At 31.3% G+C, this 27,690-nt stretch overlaps 1 protein-coding gene across 1 annotated transcript; it reads right to left on the reverse strand.

Moving 5' to 3' along the window:
• Window positions 1-2,835: 2,835 nt before the first annotated feature.
• On the reverse strand, window positions 2,836-27,035 carry LOC127705682 (tyrosinase-like protein 2). Its single transcript, XM_052210026.1, has 4 exons — window positions 26,937-27,035; window positions 9,567-9,890; window positions 6,612-6,724; window positions 2,836-4,232 (listed from the first exon to the last, which is right to left on the reverse strand). The coding sequence occupies exons 2-4, from the start codon at window positions 9,882-9,884 to the stop codon at window positions 2,978-2,980; spliced, it is 1,686 nt and encodes a 561-aa protein (XP_052065986.1). The 5' UTR covers window positions 9,885-9,890; window positions 26,937-27,035; the 3' UTR covers window positions 2,836-2,977.
• Between the last annotated feature and the right edge of the window lie 655 nt (window positions 27,036-27,690).

Genomic DNA, 27,690 nt, shown 5'->3' on the forward strand with positions numbered 1-27,690 from the left:
TTTCATTTACTGGCTACTATTACCACACATATAATAAAATATTCTGTCTGTCTGTCTGTCTGTGTGTCTGTCATATCAAAGCAATTAAATATATAATTAGCTTATATTTATCACTCAATGACAACATCAATATTTCAACAAATCTGTCGAATTTTACATAAGTACAACTTCACAACACAGTAAGGACTTCACAACTCCAGAACTCACATGAAACAATACGAAACACTAAGGGAATTTTTATTTTTCACACAATAAGTGTTAAGTAGGGCGCAAGTTCCATACCAGGGAAGCCGCCTCCCAAAATATCAATGATGATAATAATACTAATAATTATACTTTTGTAGCATTTATTCTAGCATCTACGCCATTTAATTAGAACATAGTCAAAATTAATAAAGTTCACCGGACAATATAATATCCCCTTAAATATATCTATTAAACTTTAAAATAAAAGTCGTATATGGGGTTTATTATTTTAAAAACATTTTTTTTAACAGAAATACATTCATTTTTGGGAATTTTCTGTTCTATATTCTCTGCAATGCATCTACTTATTTCTATTTATTTTTATCATTGTAATAATCCTTTCCAGATTACCTGTACTTATCTGTATTTTAATCAAATTTAATTGCTAAAACAACAAAACACCTTATACCAACATCTATTGTTCTTTGTTTGTAGGAATAGAAGGAATATGTATTTATAAAATGTAGGAATAGCAGGAAGACACCGCCGATTATATAGAATAGCTTACCAAGACTGGAAATCAGTACATATATCTTGAAAGCTCCAAAATCGATAAGTAACAACATCAAAGGCATTTCCGCTTTATCAAAAAAACAAAATTAAATCAATTTTTTCTTGACGATCCCTGCCAAATGTTTTGAACTTTGTTTGAAAAATACCGAGCACGCAAAATAAGCAGTTGAAAATCACGATACACGTAAAATTAAATTCATTCAATACTAAACGAAAGACGCTTTCTTTCAGTACTTTACAGAAAAAAAACATAGAGGAAATTTATGTTTATTTTGCTGTTCACATTTAGCACCAGAAATTAGTGTTTTAACCGCAATTCCTTTTCCCCTAAAATAAAGTAGCAAACAAGTTTTAGCTCCTAAAAAGATTTGAATTGCTTCGTAGATGTGGTTGTTTAACATTGGGAAAGTGTTACATATCTCATTTTGTAATACAATCATTTATTTAGTGCTGTATCAAACTTCTTGTGATATTTTAAACTAACAATATAACATGTTTAAGCGATATGCATATGAATCCTGCTTTATATTAGACGGACATGCGGAGCCGGATTCTGTGGGAGCTAGTTCACAAGGTAACAGTCTGCTGTTGAAAGGCATGTCACCCTACCAGACTCATTATTCTGACTCGGAGGCATCTAGTGTTTACTCAATTTCCTAGTTCCCACATGCTTAGCGGAGAAGCTGCAATAGTTATTACCAATTTTATAGTATTAGGTTTGACCTGGGATGGGATCGAAACCAGGGACCTGTCCTTTTATTTTCTTCTATAGTGCCATTTAAATTTTCTGTCAAATCTATACAAATGTTGAAATAATATGTAACGTGTGTATGCTTTTATATATTTTATTGTTAAATGTGTTAAATGATTGCATGTACGAATATTTGAGGACCGGGGCAAAAACATAGTACAGATGATATGCTTTCGAATGGTATATGATTAAGCTGTTTCTAACGTGGGTGCATTAAAAAAAAAATGCGTATGGTTAATGTCACTCGTCTGTATGGTGTAATCATTTTTCTTCTGTCTTTACAAACCCAGATCTGTCATACCTCAAAGAATGTATGCACACATGATTTTACTTTGAATCTAACACCATAATGTATTTTGATGGTTTTTTTAACCATACATCTTAATTCTATTTAACATCATTTTCTACAGATATTTGTAATATCAAAGAAAGGTTTTAAACTAGCAATATTTAAAGGTGCACACATGATGATGATGAGGAGGAGGAGGGGAGGGTTGCCTAATCAACGGCCCGTTGCCATTTAAATGCATATTCAGGACGATAGCATGTAAATGATTGATGAATATTAATCCTGCTGTGTACTAGGTCGACACGCTGAGTCGGATGGATTTTTAATGCTAATAAACAAGGTAACAGTCCGCAGGAAGACATGACACTCTACCAGAACACATTATTATGACTCCGATCCGACCAGTCTTTGCTATTACTTAGTAAGGACACTTGCTTATTAGAGAAGCAGCCAATACCAATCTTAAAGTCTTTGGTATAGGGATGCCGGGGTTCGAACTCACGACCTCCCGGACTCGTGGCGAACACGCTACCATACAACAAGCGCTGTAATAAATACATTCAGGTTCTTATTGGCGAATGTCTAAACCTGCAGTATGAATTGAGGCTACATCGGTTTAGAGTTGTTCAAATCTTATAAATCGATTCAGAAGATACAAAGCAAAGTAACAAACAAAAACTAAGGGAACCGTTTGAACTCCAACAGGGGCGATAACCGTCTTCTGTTATTCTTGTTTTACCCGCTATACAAATCAACATCAGTTAAAATGCCACAATTGGGAATAGGTCTGGACACAATCAGATAATTTATAGTTCAGACAACTTTGTTGGTATCTAAACATTTAACATGAAAACATGTCGCTAGTAAGTTGAAACACAGACACCTTGTATCAGTCAACCAATAGGTGATGCTGACAGCACAACTAATGAAGTGTTTTGACTATTCTACAATGTTCATTAAATATGATTTGTACAAGACAAGTTTAGTATTTGACATTTTTTCTTTCAATCCCATACCAATTACTACTAAGGAAACATTATTTAAAATCCTTCCCAAAAGCTTTAATAACTAATTTAAATATTATTTTCGATTGCATGAATCTAACAATTAATATACTGTTTTCATGTTTAAAGGATATCCAATGTATAGTAAGACAAGATTAATGCTTTCCATCAGGTTTAATAGCAAAGGAACGCCATTTTAATACGCGGATCAAGAGTATCCGCCTCTAAAGGATTAAATGGAAATCCATTATCCTCTGCTTCCTTGAGGGTTTTATAGAATAGCCTTGGTTTCGTATCTGTAACGGAAACTACTCCTGGACATGACCGATACTTTTTTGCTTTTATATCAAGACAAAATGCATCACATGGCTGATGGTTTTTGTCGGTTACACTGATGAATGACTGACTCGTCCCTGTTCCTGGATCTTTAACTCCAACATATGCATATACCCATTGTGGAATAGAAGCATCGTTAACTATATAACTTCTATAAGTTCCGTGGTACGTTATTCCATTGGATTGTACTATTGCTACAGACTTTGAGCATAGATTATCATATCCGAGTCCTAAATATTCACATCCACCTATAACAGTTTTCTTAATAGACTTTTCCAGTGCATTTCGAACAATTATTTTAACAGGGATATAGACCCAGTTTTTATCATCTCCAGACAGTACGGTAAAATCATTTTGAGGCGTAGATAAATGGTTTGTTTTTATTCTTTCTGGTGGAGTCTTCACCCTTCTACGTGGTTCATAATTCTCGATGCCTACGCATTTGCTTGATGAATGATCACATTTTAGAAACGGAGAGTTTAAACAAGTAGGACATTTTGCAAAATCATCATACGAATAGACGTTATTTGCAAAATAATCGCTATATCCATCGATATTCCTCATGGGAAATAGATGATCCATATATCTCTCAGGTCTGTGCATCTTATCATCGACGATGACGTAATCATCTTGTGGATCGATATTACGATGACGCAACTGCCGACAAAAAACGGTCCAAACTGCATCAATGAAAGCATGATGAATCCAGAAAAATGGATCTTGTGAACTAGTATTGAAATCATTCATTTGACCACCAACAAAGGCATGGACCATATTATGCATCATTTCGACTTGACTGTTAGGATCCGATGTCGGGTTTGTTATTTGGACGTGGTGTTTTTTGGATAATACATTTTCTATATCTTTATAAGAAATTGGATTTCCTTCTTTTCCTAAGTCTCGCACAAGAGGTATATTTCTTATTGTTTTCCAACGTGCAAAAGGTCCTGTTTGGATGGGACCTCTAGCGTCACCGAAAAACTCTGATGTAAACATCATGGATTTCTTGGGGTTTTTCATATGATGGTCTAATCTTGAATCCCAGTAGCATAATGTTACATTTGGGTTGACTTTTCGAAGAAGCTCTTCAAATCTGAAATATAATAAAATGAATTTCATACTAATGTGGACATGGACACCTGAAATTTAAATGATATCGTGTTAGTCAATAGCTGTCGACAACAAAGACTTCACACAATTACAGTATGTCAGGGCCTCTGAATGGGGATATACATTTACATAATAACTATTTTACACATGTCCATTCATAATTTTTTTTTTTTTGCATGAAAGTTGATAGGAATTTGTTTTGAATAAAATCATATACTCGAGGCAAAAAGTTTCTTTTGAAAGAATGAGTATATTCAGAGGTGATATCACCAAGGAATCGGGAGAAAAAAGTAAGAAAAATTTGTTTCTCGCAATAAGTGAAATTTTAAGTAGTGTGTCAGTTAAAGACAAGTAGTCCATCATGCATTGCAAACCATTCAGTGGATTGGTCAATCGCCAAACTAAAACAAAATGCTTTATTTGTAAACAAACACTAATACATGCATTGACGGTGGCATAAGTATGCTAAATAATACATGTCCGTATAAGGAAATGTGCCCAACCTGTTAAATGAAGCTTTTCTGTTGATTTGAAAAACGAATGGACGGACCACAGTGATTTGATTTAGAATTGTACTAAAAACTTTTTGATTTGTGTTTCAGTATCTATCCATGAATTAAATATGTTCACAATACCTTTTATACTACAATAATTAAACGAGTGCACCCAGTTTAAAGTTTGGTATTACACTGTTACTGACACAATCGCATGTACATTATCTCGTGTTATAGTTGAACAGTTTAGTCTTGTGCACTTGATTTATTATTCCAAAACAGATGTATTGTGAACATATCATTTAATTCATGGATATATATTGAAACACAGAAACCGAAAAAGAAATGAGTACAATTCCAAATTGTATGGGGGCGATCATTCCTGATTCAGTTAAAATAAGGGAGAGGGTGGCTATGCAAAAGGCTTGTGAAATCAGCATGAATAAAATTGCAAATAAACATTTATGCAGAATTGTCTCAAGTATGCATCCTCAAATAAAAAAATAAAATAGTTGATTAAGACTAAATTCTTTGAAACTACCTGCTTAATTTGTAGTAAAAGAATATAGATACCGTAACTTTTGTTAAACGTGTTCAGGTATAACTAAATCTAAAATATATATCAATGTTTCAACAAAAGCTACTCTGACTCCAATCAACGTTAATTTTGCACACAAGACCGGATTCATATGCTGCTTGATATTTTCACGAGTAATTTTTGTTAGAATGATATTTTTAAAATGTTCACGAAAATCTGATCGTTGGAGTCTTCGATGGAAATTCAAATTTGTTCCGTGCAAAATATTATGCCGCCCTGAGGACTAAAATGATTTTTTATGAAGGTCCGGGGTTCTTATTACCAACAAAAATAATTTTAGTATGAGAGTTAATCATATGTTTCTCTACATCAACTCGTACAAATAAATGTTTTCTTATTTTTTTAAGGAGCCACACAACTTTTGTGCAAGAAAAAACATTACTTTTTTTTTTCTCGATTACTTGGTGATATCTCCTCTGAATATACTCATTCTGTCAAAAGAAACTTTTTGTTGGGAGTAAATAAATATATTCATAACAAATTCCTATAAACTTTCATGCAAAAACTTTTATTTTATGAATGACATCTTTAAAGATAGTAATTATTTTTATCATTATAGAAAGGCACTGACATACTGTAATTGCGTGAGGTCTTTGTTGTCGATAGCAAGTGATGCACACGATAACATTTAATTACCATGTGTCCATATCCACGCTGTTATGACATTCATTCTAGTTATCAATGAGTGTTAAATAGTTGAAAATGAAGACAAATGATAAAAATGTGTTCTTTAATTTGTAAAAATTAACCAAGACAAGGTGGTGCAAATCCACGTCAATATCACTACACATTTTTTTATTTTAATATATCTGATACTTTTATTAGCTAATCTATATTTAAAAAACCCGATCACTAGAAATGTAGGAAACCAATTGAAACTTATAATCGTTACAACTTTTATCTTAATTATGACTAGAATGTACTTTTTTTTAAATTTAAACAACAATAATACATTTAACTATGTTAAAATATTTAAACATTTTCAATAATTCCTCGTTTTTTTTTTTTTTTTTTTTTTTTTACTTCTCCATATGAGTGCTACAATTATATGAAATCATCGATAATTAAAATATCGTTTCCTAATTGCTCAGACGCTTTTGTATTTACATTTCATCAACTTTGACAAGTATTTTGCAATTGCCTAATATAACTATTTTGTGAACACTTTTAGGTCTTTATTTCTACAAATTGGTCAATCAGATAGAAATTTACTATAATTTAATATTTTCAAAGTCCTGTCATCCGTATGAATAACTCTTGTTGTACTTACTTCAAAATATACATTTTATGCCATCCAAAAAAGTTGGAACCAAAATGAACTGAATTTACTGCTTCGTTTGTATGGTAATCAGCAATATAGTCATACACATTCGGAGACATACTCTACAATTGAAGTCAACATCACCTTAGATTACTAGATTTGTACTTTTACTAAAATGAAATTTTAAAAATTAGACGTGTCTTGTTCTGCTGTCACTAAATAACGAATAGCTAATATGATTGGGTAATTTAAAAAATAACCATTACCTACTATTTGTATACATTTAAACACTTTTTGAATGTTTTAGGTTTCACAATTGCACGCGACCACTCATTACGTTCTAAGTGTACTACATTTGCCTTAGACAATTTATTTTTTTGAAGTCAATCGTTTTAGAAAATAAGTTAGGTGTTTCTTCGAGTGTTAATTAGTAAAATATTTCATGAGTTAGTAATGACATTAACAGTACCAATGTTTCTGCACCAGATCACCAGATGCACACTTCGACAGGAAATATATCTTCAGTGATTTTTCAAAGCCAAACTATTTTAAAATCCAAAACTTATAAAATCATTGAGAGCTTATAAAACTAAATGGACAAAAGGTATAATCATGGCCGGGCAAGGAATTAAAGATTTGCATGAGCTGAAGTAAGTGCTGTTTAATGTCATATTAAAAAGTAAAATCACAAAAATACTGAACTCCGAGGAAAATTCAAAAAGGAAAGTCCTAAATCAAATGGCAAAATCAAAAAAACAAACACATTAAACGAATGGATAACACCTGTCATATTCCTGACTTGGTACAGGCATTAAAAGATGGTAACTTCAGAATTTGTTTGCTTAAAGCTGATGTTCCCCAGGGGCTGTTTACTCAATTCTCTGTTATTTGCATCATCTTCATTAATGACATAGCTGGTAATATAACTGGGTTAACTAAAATATTTGCAGATGACAAATCTATCCGACGAATATAACTGCCGTGGATAACATTTCTTTACAAATAGATATAAGAAGATGTGGTATGATTGCCAATGAGACAACTCTCCATCCAAGTAACAATTTGTAAAAGTAAATCATTATAGGTCAAAGTACGGCATTCAACACGGAGCTTTGGTTGACACCGAACAGCAAGCTATAAAGGGCCCCAAAAATGACTAGTCTATAACCATTTACACAGGAAAACCATCAGTCTAATCTAAATAAAAAACGAGAAACACTTATGAACCTCATCAACAAACGACAACCACTGAACATCAGGTTCCTGACTTAGGACAGGTGCAAACAAATGCAGCGGGTTTAAACGTTTTAATAGGGGCCAACCTTCACCCTACCCGAAACAATAGTAAACATGTTATATATTGCTAGTACATGTATAAGAAATTTAATCAATAATACCGGATATTTAAATTTAATGTATTCAGTTGATTACATTCACTCTGCATAAAGAACTCAATTATATGTTTAGTAGACTAACCAATATAAATGCAATTAAAGAAATTTAATGTTTCCAAGAGACTTGCAATTTCATTGAATTAGTGAAATGTGTTACTTATATATTCTTCCCTAAGTATGCCAAAAGAGGTAATTATGGATAATCGAATTTCGGATAATTCGAACATGCAGAAAGATTAAGGCTACGTGTAGTAGAACGAACTGCGTGTTGCCATCAGTCCAACAAGCTATGCACTTGAACTCAATCAGCCTAGTTAGTAAGATGGTAGTGTAAGTTGAAGAGAAGACATGAGACGACAAGGATATTACCCATGTTTTACAAAATGGCGATTGACTTTGTTGAACTTCTATAATTATCAGACTAATATCGCCTATCGTTGCATCTAAGTAGTCAAACTTTATAAATCATTCAATATGATTTTCACCATTTAGTATTAAACATTGGATTTCACTCGTTATAAGAATGTGCCATGAATCATTTTTGAAGGCTTTTAAAGCTATATTTAAAATTTAAAAAAAGTATAAACCATTGAAGCAGTTAGCCCGATGAGGTGTATCTATCTTACTACATGTTATGATGGTTAATGCTAAACAATAGCTTTCAGGAATTTATACGAAGAGGTCTTTCAGCAATTTAAACTCATTTTGTGGTAAAGCATGATAAATACCAAATATCCAATGACATTCAATGGCGTCAATATTAATATAAAGTTATCTCCCTTTAGATAAGACACAGTTCGCGGTAAATATTTAAGGTGGTACATAACACTTCAGGGGGTTAACTCTGTAAAAATCTGCTGAACGTTTTAATCACGTTCTATTGTTAAAGAAATATTAAGCTTCTCAATGATCAAAATTAGTGTTTGCCAAACTGCTATATATCCAATGATTTGTTTCCGATAAAGTGTGTGGTTCAAGTTTTTTAAAATGTTTATATTCTTGTCAAATGCATGAAAGGGTCAAAGTTAATATTTTGTCAAAATTTAATGAAAATTAAACGAGCCGAATTAATTTTAGCCAAGGTGTTTGGTACCACCTTAATTGTTGTGAACACAAAAAAAGAGTGGTCGTATAACATATTCCATCTATTAGAACCTGTTATATTATCCACACAAAAAATAACCACATTGGGATTTTTTTCATGTACAGATTAAAAGGTTACATGAGTTTACTGAACTAAGACAAGAACATAAACCTGCTATCAATCTCTTCATGTATAACAGTAAATCTAGTTATTGATTGTTCTTATAATTAGGAATCTAAAGGTTTAAAATTGCGGTTTTGTTTTCTTTTTTATTTCCAAAGAAATTAAGTTTAATCCCTGGAAGACGTGACCATATTGTATTTAGTTTAAATCATATAATTTTAAATCATATTCAAACTAGAAATCGTTCCTTTAATATACAGAGTGAATGTTATGACCCATAATCACAACTTTATCTAATTGATACAGAATATATAAAAGTTTGCACTAAATCGTGTTCATTTACTTTCTTTTGAAATAACTTACTTTATCTTTCTTTAAAGCATTTATAGCATCAACCATTTCCTTAAACTCTTCTCTCGTAAGTGCTCTACATTCTCGTCGAATCCTCTTTGTTGGATGCCAATAAAAATCTTGTCGTAATCTCAGTTTTATGTCGTTTGCATCGTCAAGTGTCCAATCTGTTTTGTTAAGTTTTGACAGTATACACTGGTATTGCTTTTGTGAGTCATGGTCTCTACATTCGAAAATCAAAGCAGGATACTGGTTAGTGATGACAGTGCAGACTGATAATAATACAGAATGCCATAGGAGGACTAGCAATAGTTGTAGTGTAGGCTTCATTGATACCTAGAAAAAGATAAAAAAAAATGCCATTTATTAAACCGAATACTAGGACTAAAATTGAAAAAAACGAATCTACTTGAGATAAGAAAGCGAAGCAATCGTTAAACCGCCAAAACAGCAATGCATTGCAATGGGCCAAAATATCCATCCTCACGATATAATAAAAATAAGCAAACGGATCAAAAAGAAGTCAAAAGAAACAAAAGCAAACTCTTCAAAACACCATGATAAATACAAACAGGTTTTCGTTGGCTAATCCGGAGTTGTTTTTTTACTAGAATGACCGATGTGCAATCTAATGTTCTAGGTTAGTAACCAATCCAACATTAGAATGTTTGCATTTCACATACTAGTAGTACATCCCGTTCTAAGTTGAATCTAGTATTTACCCATTCACGTTATTCAAACAACAACCAATATTACTTATATTCTTATCCTTTTTAATCAAAGGAATGATTAATCAAAATAAAACGTCGTATATTGTCTACTGTTTGTCTTCCTGTTCTAAGTCAAAAGCCTGTTATACGGTGGTTGTTTTGTTGCTAGTTTTGTCGTTTGAATTGTTTCACATTTTTTATGTCGGGGTCTTTTAACGCTGACTAGATGGTTTGGGATTGTCTCATTGTTGAAGTCCGTATGGTGACATATAATTGTTTATATATTCGTCATTTTAATCATACAACTTATTATTATAATGCCTGGTGATGCATGCATAGTAGTAGACGTTACCCTTTCGATGCACCCGGTATCACTCCTTTTGGAGATCGTGCGATTCCATATTTTTTGTTCATGATCTGTATATCAAAAATAGTTCACAAAAATACATCATCACACTACTTTTACTCTTACGTTTCCTAGTTCTTCGTATATACTGTGGATTCATTTTTATTCGTTGGATACCAATTTTCGTGGATTTCGTGGGTACAGGGAAACCACGAATTTAAATGTTGAACGAAATGTAAATTTCCTGTATGATTAAATGCAGACTTTTGGAAAACAACAAAATCAAATATCTACGAAAATGTAAGTTTTCTTCAATCCACGAAAATTTGTACCCACGAAAATAAATGAATCCACAGTAGTCTTACTTCATACATATTCTCTCTGTTAATAAAATTACAAAGCAGGGTTTCAGCAACAATTTACAGTACTTTTCAACTTGTATTCCCGTGTAATTCGTCTTTTGCACCGAACAATGTCTTCAGTACCAAATAAAATTTACATCAATACTCTGTGTTAAATGATTTGTTTTTTAAATTGTAAATTGAAGATTATCAAGTATGACGTCATATACTTAACTACGTTACAGATATTATAAAACAACAAAAACGAAGCTAACTGTATCTTTTTTTATTATTATTTCGACTGTCTATGTTAAAATTCTGAGACAAAGACGAGTATTTTCTTTAAAAAATTGATGTAAATTCAAATCATTGTTCTTTGAATTATCAATTTTTTATTAGTCTTCATGAGAGGGTAACATTCACAAAATTGTCTCCCGCTGAGCAATGGGATAGAGTACATTGCCTCACTCATATTAACCAATCAAAATCTGGTTTTTTAACTTGAAGTATAATAAATAAAATGTTTTTCTATTACTCTTTTAAATAATAAAACGTGTACCTTCATTCCAAGTTTGAGGTGAAATGTGCAATTATCAATTTACATAATCTTACATCACCAGTTATGCACACGAAACTACATGTACAATGTAACAAAACGTCAAATATGTTTAAGATGTAATTTTGAACGCTTCAGATGAAACATATTTACCAATCAATGGGTTACATGTTAAAATCAAATGTCAAAAACAATCAAAAATAAGTAAGGAAAAGTAATAACGATTGTTTTCTCCTTGCTAATGTAATTCAAAGAATGTTATAGGAAATCTAAATCTAAATAATGAAAACACATATCACTGGGAAGAGATTTTACATTTACGCTGTACATACATATATATGATCGATACAAAAATAAATTCAAAGAGAATAAGGAAATTTGTGAGATACTTTATGATAAAAATTAAACACGAAAAGCTTATGTAATTATAAAAAGCGACATTTTATCTGTTGGGTTAAATAAAATGTTTTGGGGGAATTAGGATGGTAAAATAAATGAAAGGGAAGTGAACTTCTTTGCTTTATTTTATATCAAACTAAAAATAAGGCAAATATGTGTATTTTGGCGGATTTGAATGTATGATATATAGTATCTTCAACAATTCGTTTGATCGACTTTTAACAGTGTGTACCAGAAAAAAAAGTTCGGAGCACCTCTTTCAGTATTTCCGCTGCTCGTTGACCTAGTTATGATAATACATATTTATTTTAAATTTCTATCTTTGCAACAATCACTTATGTGTAAAATAACGATTAGTTGAACTTCTGCAGATAGAAGCAATCAAACATTATGCATGAATTAGTTCGGTATTCCGAATATAAATACCATGTCGTAGCTTATTGATTTGTGGATTTTGTCCAAGGTTATGTTTGTCTTTCTGATATTGTTAAACATCTAACCCCCTTGTTTTATTAATTTTGTATTTACATTGTGTCATAGATCAAATTTATTTATTAGTGTATGTTCACTTGTTTGTGTTAATAAGTCTTTTGATTTAGCTAAGCCATTTCAATTGATATTTTATAGTGTCACGGTCTTTCTATGTTGTGATGTAACACTATTGTTGCAGGTATGGTGAAGGTTTGCGCCTATTAAAACGTTTAAACCCGCTGCATTTGTTTGCACCTGTCCTAAGTCAGGAACCTGATGTTCAGTGGTTGTCGTTTGTTAATGTGGTTCATAATTGTTTCTTGTTTCTCGTTTTTTATATAGATTAGACCGTTGGTTTTTCTGTTTGAATGGTTTTACACTAGTCATTTTAGGGCCCTTTATAGCTTGCTGTTCGGTGTGAGCCAAGGCTTCGTGTTGAAGGCCGTACTTTGACCTATAATGGTTTACTTTTACAAATAATGACTTGGATGGAGAGATGTCTCATTGGCACTCATACCACATCTTCTTATATAAATATCACTGAAAAAATCATAATGATATCCGTATGAGAGGTTTTCGTGTGTAATCAGTTGTGAGAAAACTATCAGATCCTACAAGCTGTCGTTTTCTAACTGTCATTTAAAAAATAGATTCATTGTGTAGTTAATCTTCGTTAAAACCAAACCTGCGTACGTATATAGCGGAACGAAGACAACATAGCTCACTAGTAAACAAGTGTTGAACTGATAGAGCCATTTTGATCTGAATAGCTCTAAAATACTGAACAATAAATCATTAAGTCATGTTCAGTCTTTTAATAAATTTTGTACAATCATATTTAATAAAATTGAGAATGGAAATGGGGAATGTGTCAAAGAGACAACAACCCGACCATAGAACAGACAACAGTAGAAGGTCACCAACAGGTCCTCAATGCAGCGAGAAATTCCCGCACCCGGAGGCGTCCCACCAGCTGGCCCCTAAACAAATATATATACTAGTTCAGTGATAATGAACGCCATACTAAACTCCAAATTGTACACAAGAAACTAAAATTAAAAATAATACAAGACTAACAAAGGCTAGAGGCTCCTGACTTGGGACAGGCGCAAAAATGCGGCGGGGTTAAACATGTTTATGAGATCTCAACCCTCCCCCTATACCTCTAGCCGATGTAGAAAAGTAAACGCATAACAATACGCACATTAAAATTCAGTTCAAGAGAAGTCCGAGTCTGATGTCAGAAGATGTAACCAAAGAAAATAAACAATATGACAATAATACATAAATAACAACAGACTACTAGCAGTTAACTGACATGCCAGCTCCAGACTTCAATTAAACTGATTGAAAGATTATGTCTTCATCATATGAACATTAATGTATTCGTTGCGTTTTATTCAGTACTGTTCAGACAATTAGATTGCAGTCAATTAAGATCTACTTAGTCAATCTTCAGACTGTTCAGTAGTTGCAATTTACCTGTACAAAACAACAGCATACTGAATTGTCTGAAAAATCTACTGCAGAGTACTTTATTTACAACACGACAATTAAGAGATAACTGTATTGTATTTGAAGAACTTTTCAAAACAAGATAAATAAATTCTGTATATTAATATATGTCTTTTTGAATAAATTAAATATACCAAAATCTATTCAATTTAAATAATTTGTAATGATTAAACATTAAATGAAATATGTTTATACAAAAATAAAATCTGGTGTTAAAAAGGGGAGCTAACACCCCATTTAAGTTATCTTAAACTTATGTTAACTTGTCAAATGTCCAAATATAGATGCGAACCGTGTGGATATAATCATTTCCAGCTATTATAGAATAAAAAAGACAAAATACGAAACTATTTTTATGAAATATCGTTGATTCATTGTCAAAACGTAAAACAGACAGTCGTTTTACTAGAAATGGGTTAAGCTAGAGAATTGATAAGAAGTAGTGGATTCAGAAACGATAATCAACTTGCGACTAAAGTCGCTCGTTGATTATCGTTTACGAATCCACTACTTCTTATCAATTCTCTACTACGTAAAATTTTCATTAAAGAAAATTCCGCGAAAAGATGTTATCTTCTTTGGCCCCTAAACTAGGTGACGTCATAGGTATGCTTCCGGCGTCAAACGTAAACACCGGGCGTTTTCTGGCTTCTTGACCGCTTCAGAATGTAATAAAATTTGATAAAAAGAAGATTTCTAGGTGCAACATGTGAGTTTTTTGCTAATTATTGTAGAAATTACATGTCAATACATTCCGCAATTCAAAATGTCGGCTTCCTTAGTTACAGACAAGGAGATAGAGAATTGTACGCTTACTGTCATCTAATCAGAACCATTGATACAAAATAATTGCATTAGAATACATATTGCTGAAAAAATATTAACCTCTTAACAAAATTTAACATTTTAGGATTAGATGATATTAAGATCGAAACAGACAATTGAGACTAACTAAATTTGATTTATTAATGATTGTTATTATGTAAGTTCTCTATATATTTCAGTGTTAGTGAGATCGATTAGTCTCATTCGTTGCACTCTTAAATATTTTCACGCAAATCCAAAATTACGATTGTTTCTCGTATACATTTATATTCCATAGGGATACTGGATCCGCAAAGGGTCCTTATATGTCATTTAGGTTATTGGTCCCAGCTTGTAGTCAGGTAGTGAATATTCAATGACGATTATTTAAAAAACACAATTAAATGTCATTCTATGTCTTATACAAGCAATAAGTATTTGAGTTGAAATGAATAGCCATGTCTTTGTCGAACTACATTGTAAGGGTTTAAGTCCGCCTTTGGAGTATACCAAAAATTATTCAACTTATTCAACTAAACAGTTTGAACTTAAATTGTAAATACATGTACCTAGGGTATCACCGAAAGAGGAGAATAGTCACTTAGGGATAAATTTTTACACTCTATCGGTTCAATTATATCTAAGCTTCCAAAACAATGTCTGACAGACCTGTTTTTGTTTGCTTAGTGTTGCATTCGTGGTTTTGATTGATGATTGATTCTTAGAGGGACCAACAGTGGGTGGGATTTTTTAGCGGAGAAGCAGCAAATACCCATTTTAAAGTCTATGGTTTAACCAAGCTGAGAATCGAACCAATGACCTTCCGAACTCGAGGCCAGCACGCTACAACGAGACCACCGAGGCGTTTCAAATTGTATGGACACTTTTACTTTATATTCATACTAGTACATATTTGTTTCCGCCATTACTTGTAGAATACTCCGGTTCGTCCTGTTTTGTGCAAATTTAGTTATTTTTAGTTTTGACCATACCAAGTAATTCATTTTCAAAATCCTCCTGACCCCTCTGTTGTGTCGAAGTTCTCCTCTTATATTTGATGTGTTTCCCTCAGTTTTAGTTTGTAACCCGGATTTGGTTTTTTTTCTCAATCGATTTATGAATTTCGAACAGCGGTATACTACTATTGCCTTTATTTAAACACTTTTTAATCAGTTCTATACAACAAAGGGAATATTGCACGAATATCTTGTGAATATAATTCCACGTAGAATATATATTGTGCTCCTGCAATATAAAATTATACTCGGTACAATATTCACCAATATGCATGATATAACCTTGCATTACAATGCGTTTCCATAATTAAACTGTAATGTGAATTTTTCATAATAATATTTAAGGTGGATCATCGGTATATATTTCTTCGGATAGAATTTTCTTATACTTTGCCAAAATGAAGAAATCACCATGCTTTTTTCAAAAATATAATAAAAAGTATTGGTCACCGTTCTATTTTTCAAGCAACTAATCGTGCAAAATTGCACAAATTTGCAAAGATTGTTCATGAAAAAAAAAACTTTTTTTGTCAATAAAAAGAAATCTCTGAGATAGAATTTTGAAACAAAATATGAGAAGATAGATTTTATAATATGCTCTAAGAAAATAAAAAAATGTTGTCACTGAACTTGTTTTCTTGCTAAAAGTAAAAAATGAAAATTTCACTATCATTCCAGTATAAAACGTTTACTATAAGAGTTATCTCCCCTTAAATGGCTAAGTTGAAAAATTGCTTCTAAAAACATAAATATTTGGTAATTGTTTAAACATTTTATATAATGCAATAAATCAGTTATTTTTCTTTATAAAATTAAATAGTCTTACGCATAAATTGCAAATCTGTCTCAAAATTTGCAGATTTAGGCAAAGAACTAGACCGATTATGTACTGCTAGTGTACAATTCAAGATGGCGGTATACTGTGAATCTACCTTAAATAAGACCGAAGAGATGTCGCTTTTTTGTTGTATTATGTGGTCGATCATACATTGTTCCCCCTATATACTTAAGGGTCTGGATGGGGTTTACTAAATAGAGAAAAATGAGAAAAAAAATAAAGAATAGAGAGACTAATAGGGTTCAAAAGTATAAAGAATAATAAAAGAATTAGGTATTATATTACTGATTACAGAAATTAACAATGTACAGAATAAAGTAACCATTTAATTACAGATAAATCTAGTAGCAAAATAATTTTCAGAGAAATTTACAGAATAAGCGTAATATACATGACATATAAAGATAATTATGGAATATTAAAGAATACAGAAATGAATTACCCCATCCAGACCCACATACTTAGCTTTCATTATTATGATGTAAAACATGTATTTAGTGGTGTCAATTTTAAGCTCATTCTTCGCAACATGTTGGAGTTACTAGCAGTGCTTGGATGAAAAGGTTAAAAAGATTATAAGTATTTTAACGATAATGATAAAAATTGAAATATTTATAGAATGACGTTGTTAAAAATTAAAAAAAAAAATAACATGATTGTTTGAATAAGTCGATAATTTATAAATAGAAATCAGCGATTGAATTGTGTGATTTAAATTGCTCATGTAATGAATTGCTCAAAAAAGATATTTTGCTTGGCTATAACTGTTTATTTGATTGATAAACATTCTTGAAAACCCCTAAAACTGACAATTTTCCCTTAAAAAAGGTTTAATAAAAGGTGGCGCTACAAAACTTGGCTATCCAATAAAAGTTAAGCAGAATATTGTACATGAGAGACTGGCATGGCCAAAGTGTTTTGTTTACTAAATTTCATGAGATTCTGTGAGATGCAATACCGGACACTTTTACATAGTTTTGTGTGAGACAAGGTTTATAAAAATCAATTTGAGACAAACAAGCGGAAACATTATTTACATTTTTGCAATTGCGTTTCATGTCCTACATATTTACTCCAATTTTAGTTTTTCAGAAAGTGTATTTATAGCTTTCAAACGTTTTGATAAATTTAAAGTTGTAAATTTCAAATAAACATTCTTTTTCGTTTTATAAGTATAGTAAAGTTATATATTTCTATTGATTGTTTAAAAGAATCAAAGTGTTCCATTTTCATCTTGATTTGTATCTATATTTTATCTATAGTGACAAAGTATTGATTTCAAGGAACAAGAATAGTTTTTAAATATATGTTTACAGAGACTTTAACGTTAAGTATCAATTAATGAAAAGACATTCACAAGTAACATATTGCGTTTGAATAATTGTTGGAATATGTATATCAATTACTTGCCAGTTTTTAGTTTTAAATTGAAGCGGATATGCTCCATATATGTATGATAGAACGTTTGGTTTGGATGTTCTAAATGAAAACTAATCTGGAAAACGTCCCGACGCTTTATAAAGACTTTTGTGTTATTTTTTTGTTTTTTTTTTGTTAGCTGGACAAAATACTACAGAAAACGGACAAAAAAAGAAAAAAAAGGACACACAATTAAGAATAGAGAATAAGGGGTGCTAAAATATAAAACAAATTAGAGAATAGATAGGCAAAATTTATAAAGAATAGAGAAAATTGGACGAAATAATAAAAGAATATCAAAATGAAGACATTTTACATTTTACGTGAGAATAAATACACATATTTACAATTACAAAGTCGCTCATAAAAAAAAAAAACCCTCAATTATTCCTGTTAACGTTCTGATAAAAGAGCTTACAGTTTTCTTTACGTATGCAACAATACTGTTGGGTTATTGCATCATTATTAAGGATACTGTCCCGAGAAGTATATCCAATTGTTTGAGCTTGTTATTATAATATGATATATATACTGCGAGGGGAAAATATTCCTCAATATATTTACAATAACCATGATTGTTTATTTTAGTATCAAATGTTTCAGCTACATTGATGATATTTCGTCCAATTTCTGAATTTTACATGCAAAAATTTGATACCTTAGGGACGACATCTAAAGTTCAATGTAGGATAAAAAAACTTAATTCACATAGTTTTTTCACTAACCCCCCCCCCCCCCTCTTAACTTAATTTGGAAAAAATTGATTGACCGATATGGATATATGTAAAATCGATTTTGGATAAACAAAACTTGAAGCAATTTTAACCCCCCAACCCCCACCCCACCCCCAAACTATTTGATTTAAGTTTTTTATCCTACATTGATCTTTTGATGTCGTCCCTAATATTGTAAATGTAAATATATTGTCTATGACTTTTTTGTATTTAATGTATGAGATTGAACAAAAACACGGTTTACTGAAGACCCTACATCAGTCTTCCATTTTTCAGTACTACGCACAGTATGATTCTCAAAAATACAGTCCAAAAATGAAAATAACACTTTCTAAATTTCATGCGTCTGAAATGCTTTCCTGAATAAAAAAACATTTTCGTCTAAGGTCAACTTTGTCTGAGGGGGTTGAAACCTTAGTTTCTTTATAATTTCAAAATTTATAAACGAACAATATTAGAGAGGTTTCAAGATTGTTATCAATCATAAATCAAAGTAGGGGATAATAACTTTCACATCGTGCACTTGTTAAAATTAATTAGTAGGTTTTTAAGATCTTTCTTGATATATTATATGTTATGACATTATAGCTATTTTCTAACATTTTTTTCAAAAGATATAATTAAGGAGGAGTTAGATGGATGCAAATGAAACACCTATTCATCAGAAACATGTACTTAATTAAAAAAACGTTCAACTTTTTTTTAAAGAGCTGGCAACATTAAGGCCTTCAATAATCAACACACATCATACCGCACAGCATCAATGTAAATATATTAAGTAAAATAAACCAGGGATGACAAATGCAAAAATATCAAAAGTGGAAACTAACGGCCTGGTTATGGCTAATAATATTCAACGAAAACAATTAAGTGATGGCAGACTGGAAAAAAAACTGGACTACAAAGTCAGTTAATTGAGGGTCCTTAGACAGAAGAAGCAACCCTTTTCTTTGAAGCCCTGTTTTGGCTCTGACACAGACGCTGGATTACAATATGCGTTAGTCGAATATTTAAGAAATAAAGCAGACCATAATTTTTATACATTGGAAAATACCAAATCAATTTGTTTTCGCTGATAAATGAATATATGTTCAAATCTATTCCAATGTTTGTACCGCTCGCACAAATATATTTTTACACTTTATGTGTGGGGTGATGCGCATATTTGCAACCACAAAGTCGATTTCTATTTTTCTGATAAAAAAGAGAACCATAATTATTGGTTAACGTTCTAAAAAAAAGAGTTTTGTTTAATGTTTGGAACCACACGATAGTGTTATTTCGCTATTTAGGAATATTGTCTCATGAATTATATCATATTGTTTGAGCTTGTAATTGCAATATGATATACTGCGATTGGAAAAAAAATTTAATGTAGAAAGAAATATAAAAAATATTATCTGAAGAAGTTTTAAATGCTGTGTTATGGTGCAATTATGCACGGTGTTTTGTTTTTAACTTAATCAATATAATAAATTAAAAACAAACAATCAAGCAATGCCGTTGTCAGGACTACACCAGATGTTTTTGTCAAAATGTACTTGGAGCAATTTGTATTCATTAAATACATTCTGAGGTCAACCAACTTTGGTGTTAAATGCATTATGTTGTTCAAATCAAAATAAATGGTCATTTACTTTTAGCCTCAGTTTTTAATCAATCCAACGACATTTCATGAAATTGTGATGAATACATTTTTTGTTTCCACTTAAACAGCTCCAGTCCGAGAGAAAAAATACGTAAAATTGTGTCATCCCTATAATGTAAAATCCAGGTCTGACAAAATGGTAAATATGCGCATAACCAAAATATTGTGACTTTTTGTAAAAAATTGTAGGGATGCCCGTTGCTGTATTAATCTAATACGAAACTGTATCCAGCTAATCCGTAAGTGTATTAAGCTATCTCGTAACTGTATTTAGCTAGCCCGTAACTGTATCAAATAAAATTATTTTGTAGAAATTGTAGCCGTGTTATTTAAATATACATCTATATATATATATACTGTATATAAGTCTAAATTGAAAACAACGTTCAAACCTATGATTGCGTAGGATATAAACCGCAATTTTTATACGTGTGCATGCAAAATAAATTTCTTAATAGATGGGTCTAAATACAGCACATACAACATTTTCAAAAAGACCAAACAAGCGAAAAGGTATATTTAAACAAAACTCATTTGACTAACAAGTCGAACAACGGATGTTCTTAAACCCTGCTGACTGCCATTGGCGATTGCCACATAAACGTATAACAATGGATCTTTATTATTAATTTAATACCAAACAGAAAACAATAAACTTGCGGAAAAGATGGTATACCGCAAACATCAAATGCAAAAATTTGTACATCATATCCGGATTTCATAAAATATACATATAGGATATCCGTAACTTGATCAAGTTAAAATTTTAATCTATATACCAATTGTCGAGTCGAAAATGTCGATTGATCTGGGTAAGGGCGCAATGCCGCTGAAAAAAGGGAAAATGTTTAAGGTCAAAGATCTGCCTTACAACAAGTCACATTTGGACCAATCTTATCTTATAATCGTACAATTAAATCAGATTTTGCTTGAAGAGAGGCGAAAGACACAAAAGGGACATCCAAACTCATAGGTCACAATAAACTGACAACGTCATGGCAAAAAAAAGGCAAAAAGACAAACAACTCTACACAAAACAAAACATAGAAAACTGAAGACTGAGCAATGTGATAACATATGTGCTTTCGTTGCTGTTGTTCATTTTGAAACTTGTTGGATAGATTTCTACAATAAAGAAACAAAGATAAGTTGTAGCCAGTGCCATGACAATGACATTATTTAGATATATTCTGTAATAGCACTTGTCTAGAAACAATAAGTTTTTTTGCTCTTATATTTTTACAATTTGCAATTTTTCTAAATCATTAGACGAACAGTGGCAAGAATGTGTCTTCTTTCACAAGCTGATGCGAACATACTAGTTTTGCTTTCCGTTTTTCATTGCTTCAAATATATTTGACATTATTTAAAAAAAAATAATATTCTACAAATATTCAGAAACAACTCAATCGAATGATACTTATTAGTACCGTAAAATACACAACCGTTTTTCAATGTACTTCGTACTAATTTTCGTGTCTTGCTTCCTCGTGTTCCAGTAAAATAATAGAAGATTTCTAAACAATTGAAAAAAAATAGAAATATCTCTGTAAAAGATTTTTCAATCTAAAAGATATCTTCTCGAAGTTACGATCATCTCCTGAAATGCAGTTTTATACTGCAGCTGGAACACTTCTAGTTATCTTTAGTTGCCTTATATAGTAACAAAGGGATACTTCGTGCAATGTCGTTTTCCTGTCCCGTCACCCTTTTATTGAATTTGGGGTTCGTTTAAGAATGAAAAATAAGTTGCATTTTTGTGTTATCATTCTAATAAACATAATATGAGCAGTTATTAGCTGCAGTTTTAAAACGAGTTATAGGTCAATGTCAGAAAAATATCAACTGTTTAGTATTCTGCACAAAACTGTGGAAGGGCGAGGTTTAAGCCTCAGTCACACAAAAAAAAATACGTTTTTGTGACATTGACCTAACATTGTATATATATACATTCGTTCATATTGTTCACTATCATGATCAATAAAAAACAATTACATCAGCAATTAGTCGTTCCGAATTGACTATTTGATGGAATATTATAAACACCTAATACCGAATTGAGATGCCGGTAACTTTAATTACGCGCATGAACTTTCCCCTGGTGCAATTTGTTCTTGCTGGCAGACCTTTTATATGCATTGATACATGTTTAAACCTCTCTTGCATGCAATGAGATGATAACGAGCTTGACTTTGCTGAATAGATATACGTCTTGTGTTGAAGACAGTAGGCAGATGTTTAGATGTCTTTGGGGTTTTTGTGTTGTTGCGTTGCTGTCTTCTTGGCGTATACCCCACATCTCCTTTTTATTCATATTCGTTTATCAATATAGATTTATCATAATTATCCTTTAATTTGTGTGTATTTTAAAAACTAAAATAACAACATTTTTTATTTATGATATAAATAAATTTTAGTCAAGTTATCTCATATAATATAACTTACAAGTACATATGTTTTGTGAAATTTCACTTATTGTGTAACCGACAAAACAAATTGGTTTGTCAACATACCAGTCTTCTAAATGGCTCAGTACAGTAATTATAAAGTTTATTAAATGTATTTATTATTAAAGACTAAGTCTTGATACTTATTAATCGGTGCTCTCTTTTCTATTATAATATTTAAAAATCCGATTTTAGAAGGGAGGCGACATAAAGTGCCATCACAAAAATAGCTGTATATGTCCGGTATTCTGTAACAGATGGTTTGGTTTTGAATTTGTATAATAGTCTTTTTGAGGGATGAAGGCAATTTGAATACTCCGCAAATTTTATGCTTTAATTGGAATGTTAACACATTTTAAGCAGTTTGTTTTTTTTATTCTTCAACACATATTTTTTTTTAATGAGAAGTACACACCGTACGCATATGAAATAATGAAACGTGTACGTCAAGACAATATGTTTTTTTTTAGTTTTTTTGTTACATGTATCATACGTATTACATCATGAAACATAATCAATTATTCCACTGTATTTAAATATTGAAAGCCAAACAACATCATTTTGATTGGTTAAGACTATTCGACGTGACATTGAATACAACTTCCTATTTCTTTCCGTGTTTCATATTCCCCTCTGAACATCGAGACACATTTATAAATAGTGATAGTCTATTCAGTATCGTACCAAAATCATTTCAGACGTAAAAACAAAACAGAAAAGGCTTTTCAAATAATAGATAATTGTTTTTGTTTTTCTTTATCGGTATTGTTTATCAATGTTTATGTCGTGTTTAGTTATTATTGATTGATTGATGTTTGCCTAGAACGTCCAGTGTCAATTATTCCATGCATTTTCCGGACGATGTTTAGTTATTTAAGTTAACGGATAAGACATGAACAAATCAATGTTTTATGTTCAGGAAGTAAAAACCAAATATAGCATTCATTTCTCTTTAAATTATTAAACGTGTACTTGAAGAAACATGTTTTTACATGTACATGTATCATATGTGTTACATCATGCGACATAATCAATTGTTAAAATATTTCACTTCCATGGAAAGCGGAATGGACAGTTTTCCGTTTAATTGTTTAACTGACAAGGACAAAATCTTAAAGTTTTTTAAATCAGTTGGTTCGAATATTAAAAGATATAAATAATATGCTTACACTAATTATAAACAATTGTAAACATTTTAATTGAATAAAATCTTTAACTCAGCTCTACATTTAACTGTTGAAGACATTTGAATCTATGATACTGTGAATGTAAGAAAAAATTGAGAATTCTAGAAATCGCCCTCGCTGGTGTGAAATAATATCAGGGTCATTAGCCCTATCTTTTTCTAACTATATCTATACAGTTCTATCTAGAATACAGTATTGGTTGATTCATGTTTGCTTAATGTCCAGTGGCAAATATTTTAGGACGAATCATACATTATTGATTACACATGAGAACTTGCGACCATTTTATAGAAATTGTTATCAATGAAATTTGCATTTCAGTTGTTAACTCAGTATTAAACACACCCCTTTCCACAAATGAATACTTTTCATTTTATTATTCATTTTCCCGACCTGCATGACTAGTTTTCTATTTATTCAATTGGTTATCTAGTTTTAGGTTGCATTGCTTCAGTTGAATCTATGAATATGGAATAAAACCATACGAAACGGAAGTAAGAATTGTACATGTACCAAATCCACAAGAGAACGCTCGGAGGGCGAGGCTTTTCTGATTGCTTTTTCTAAGTGATATATAGATATGTGATCAGTCAGTACTAGGAATACTTCTTTTTATCATTACTGGTGTATGAATAGCCCGAAGAAAGTCAACGAGAAGCAACCAAAACACATGATGATTGTTTCGAGATTACAATTGATATCAGGAATGATAAATACACGATAATGCTACAAAACTAAGGGAGCTACCATTTTTTTTAAGGAGGGCTAAGATGAAATTTGAAAAAAAGGCAGGACAGGAGTTTTGAGTAAAAAAAAAAGCCAGGATAAGCAACTTGGAAAAAAAAGGCAGGATGACAATTTATGTAAAAAAAGTCAGGATAAACTAATAAAAAATGCAGAACCGAATAGAGTGAAAAATAAAAAGGCAGGACAGAGATTACAACTAAAAAAATGCAGGACAAAATTTTTCATCCTAGCCCCCTAAAAATCATATGGTGGCTCCCTAAATGACCATTATAATTCAAATTGTATTTACTCAGTGCATGTTTATAAATATACATGTATATGTAAATATTTTTTTTTAAATATCATAAGAATCAATGGCGCGGCCATTCAACAAAATGCCTATGAATACAGTGCATTTATATTTAATGTTCTTAACGATTCATGATGTATTGTGGTTAATAACTTTTAAAACATTAATCCAAAAATCCAAAACAAACAAAACCAAAAGGCTATAATTTGGTATTCACTTAAACAATACGTTGTAAAGGCCTAAGACTCAACTACGAAAGGAATGGATCAAACAATCTAACGGTATGGTTCTCACAACAATTATAAATAGATATGGCAACTACAAAATCATACGAAGAAAGCAATATAGTAAGGTATAGTTTTCATTGTAGTGTGTGAAAACCGTTATCATCTTTTGCTCTTTTTTCTTTGATTAATCGTTTTTATAACATCTTTTATTCTTCCTATTTTATTGATACCGACAGGCCATTACATGGACCACAGATTGGTCCTTTCTAGAAATATAATCTTCTTTAAGTGCCATTCTGCCTCAGAATCAGACAGTGGTGAAAACATGACAAACAAAAACCCACTCAAGTTGACATTAATCTATGTTCAAAATGTATAATTGTGCACGAATATAACATTCGTTTCCTTTTCCTGTTCTGGTAATTCAAGATATGATTTGGTTGAAATGCACTAGAAATTTACAATAAAGGGAAGCTAACTCCATAACTTGCTACCATTCTAACCAAAAGTTTTCTCCAGATTTCTCGAATTACCAGACACACATAAATGAAAGACCTACCATTTCTAACTCAGGATTAGGGTAACTTTAAAATAGGATAGTTATGTCGGTGGGTTTTTTTCGGCCATTTTCTGATTTTTTTCAAAATTGCCTGATTCTTACAAAGACTGGCACTTAAACAAGAAGATGTAACAAACAACATGAACAACAACAAAATTAATAGATATTGAGTTCATATACATTTGGTAAATTAGTTCCCTTATATATCTCTTTTTTATAGGTGGATTTTTGTTTCATTGACTTATGCCCCACACCTTTTCTATTTATATATTATGTCTACAAAATTCCAAAACGTCTACAAACAAACAAACAAAAAACGATTACTAAGAATAAAGGTTTTTTTTTTATTGATTTGTGGTGGTTTAACACCGCGTAAACGACTATTCATATAGGTTTGGATGAGGTCTTTATTTCTCTCTTCCTTGTTTTTTGTTTCTCTATTATTCTCTTTTGTTTATATTTTTGGTTTTACCAATATTCTCTATTCTCAATTTTCAGCCCATTTTTCTCTATTATCTACTTTTTATACCTATTATTCGTCTATTCTGTAACCCTATCCATACCCTGTCAATTCTATTTTTAATTCTCTCCGTTTTTTTTATAACGGAGAAGGCCTATTACCAGCTTGTGAATAACTGGTATAGAATTAAAAATTTTGAATAAAAAGCTTTTAGAAAAGAACTTTTTTTATAGCGGACTACTTAATATATCATACTCGTTTTTATATCAATACCTGTAGCAATATACTTCCTAATTAAATTAAGATGGAAATCTCTAGTGGCAAAGTTTTTTACTGTTTTCGTTTCCTTTTTTTTTTTCTCTTTCGTCTCATCGCATTATGAAATATTGACGTGGCTTTATCTTTGAAATATGACAGTATAAATCTTTTTTTAATTGTAACAAATTATCTTTAGTAGTATACTTGTAATAAACATATGTAAAATGAATAAACGTTGAAACATTCCCTTAGCTTTTATCATTCATGTAACACAATCATCTATTCATTGTGCATCTGTTCATATCCAAATAATTTTCAAATAGAAAACAAGATGCAGATCAAACATGGAATAAACTTCATTCCGCCACCAAAAATTCGGCTTCTAATTTAATACAAAACATAGATACTTACAATGAAAATGCCGGCGTAATATCTATCTCTATTGAATACATGTAAAAAGCACGTATTATTTTAATATAGATGTTACAAGTGTATTTTCATCGATCAATAATTATCAGATGTTACTCTTGTTTTACTTTGTAACTTGCTCAGAAAAAAAATATATAAAAGAAAACTTGGTAGTTTTTATTCAGTGTGGAAAATTCACATGTAAATTGACATTTATCTAAAACAAATATTCAGAAAAATATTAATATTGCTTTCCTGAACCTTATTTTTTTTTAAAAAGTAAAAGATTATATTTGAAGACGTAGAAACGACTAAAATGAATGAGACAATTATCAAATGACTCGAATGGTCATCAACTTACTAATGAATAACCAAGAGTTTCTTATACGGACCTGATTTTCTATCGTCTGATGTCTTAAGGAGAGGGGCACCTGCCTGGGTAGTTTATACATGTATGTTTATAAACATAGTTTAGTGTTCAGAAAGTTCAACGCTTCTTATTCTTTTTCAAGATTCAAAAGGTAGGCAATGACGGAGGAGAGAAAACTTCTTAATTATGTCTTTTCCCATCCACTTTTCCTTTTTAATGTGATGCTAGATCTTTTCTTTCCATTTTTCGTATTTGGTCAATGTTACATATTCGGACTCTGATTAAAACACTATTCTCGCAGTAACAATCTGCTCTCAAGATATATATTGTAGTATCATAATCGATCGCGAGCTTTTGAGACAAATTAAGCACACACAAATATAATTA

This window comes from Mytilus californianus, unplaced genomic scaffold, assembly GCF_021869535.1.
Source record: "Mytilus californianus isolate M0D057914Y unplaced genomic scaffold, xbMytCali1.0.p SCAF_6, whole genome shotgun sequence".
Taxonomy (NCBI): domain Eukaryota; kingdom Metazoa; phylum Mollusca; class Bivalvia; order Mytilida; family Mytilidae; genus Mytilus; species Mytilus californianus.

Coding starts and splice junctions, on each gene's coding strand:
- LOC127705682 (XM_052210026.1), bottom strand. CDS start 9,884: ATGAAGCCTACACTACAACTATTGCTAGTCCTCCTATGGCATTCTGTA. Junction 6,725..9,566: donor ATGCTTTAAAGAAAGATAAA/GTAAGTTATTTC, acceptor CTTCAATTGTAG/AGTATGTCTCCGAATGTGTA. Junction 4,233..6,611: donor CATAAAATGTATATTTTGAA/GTAAGTACAACA, acceptor ATTATATTTCAG/ATTTGAAGAGCTTCTTCGAA.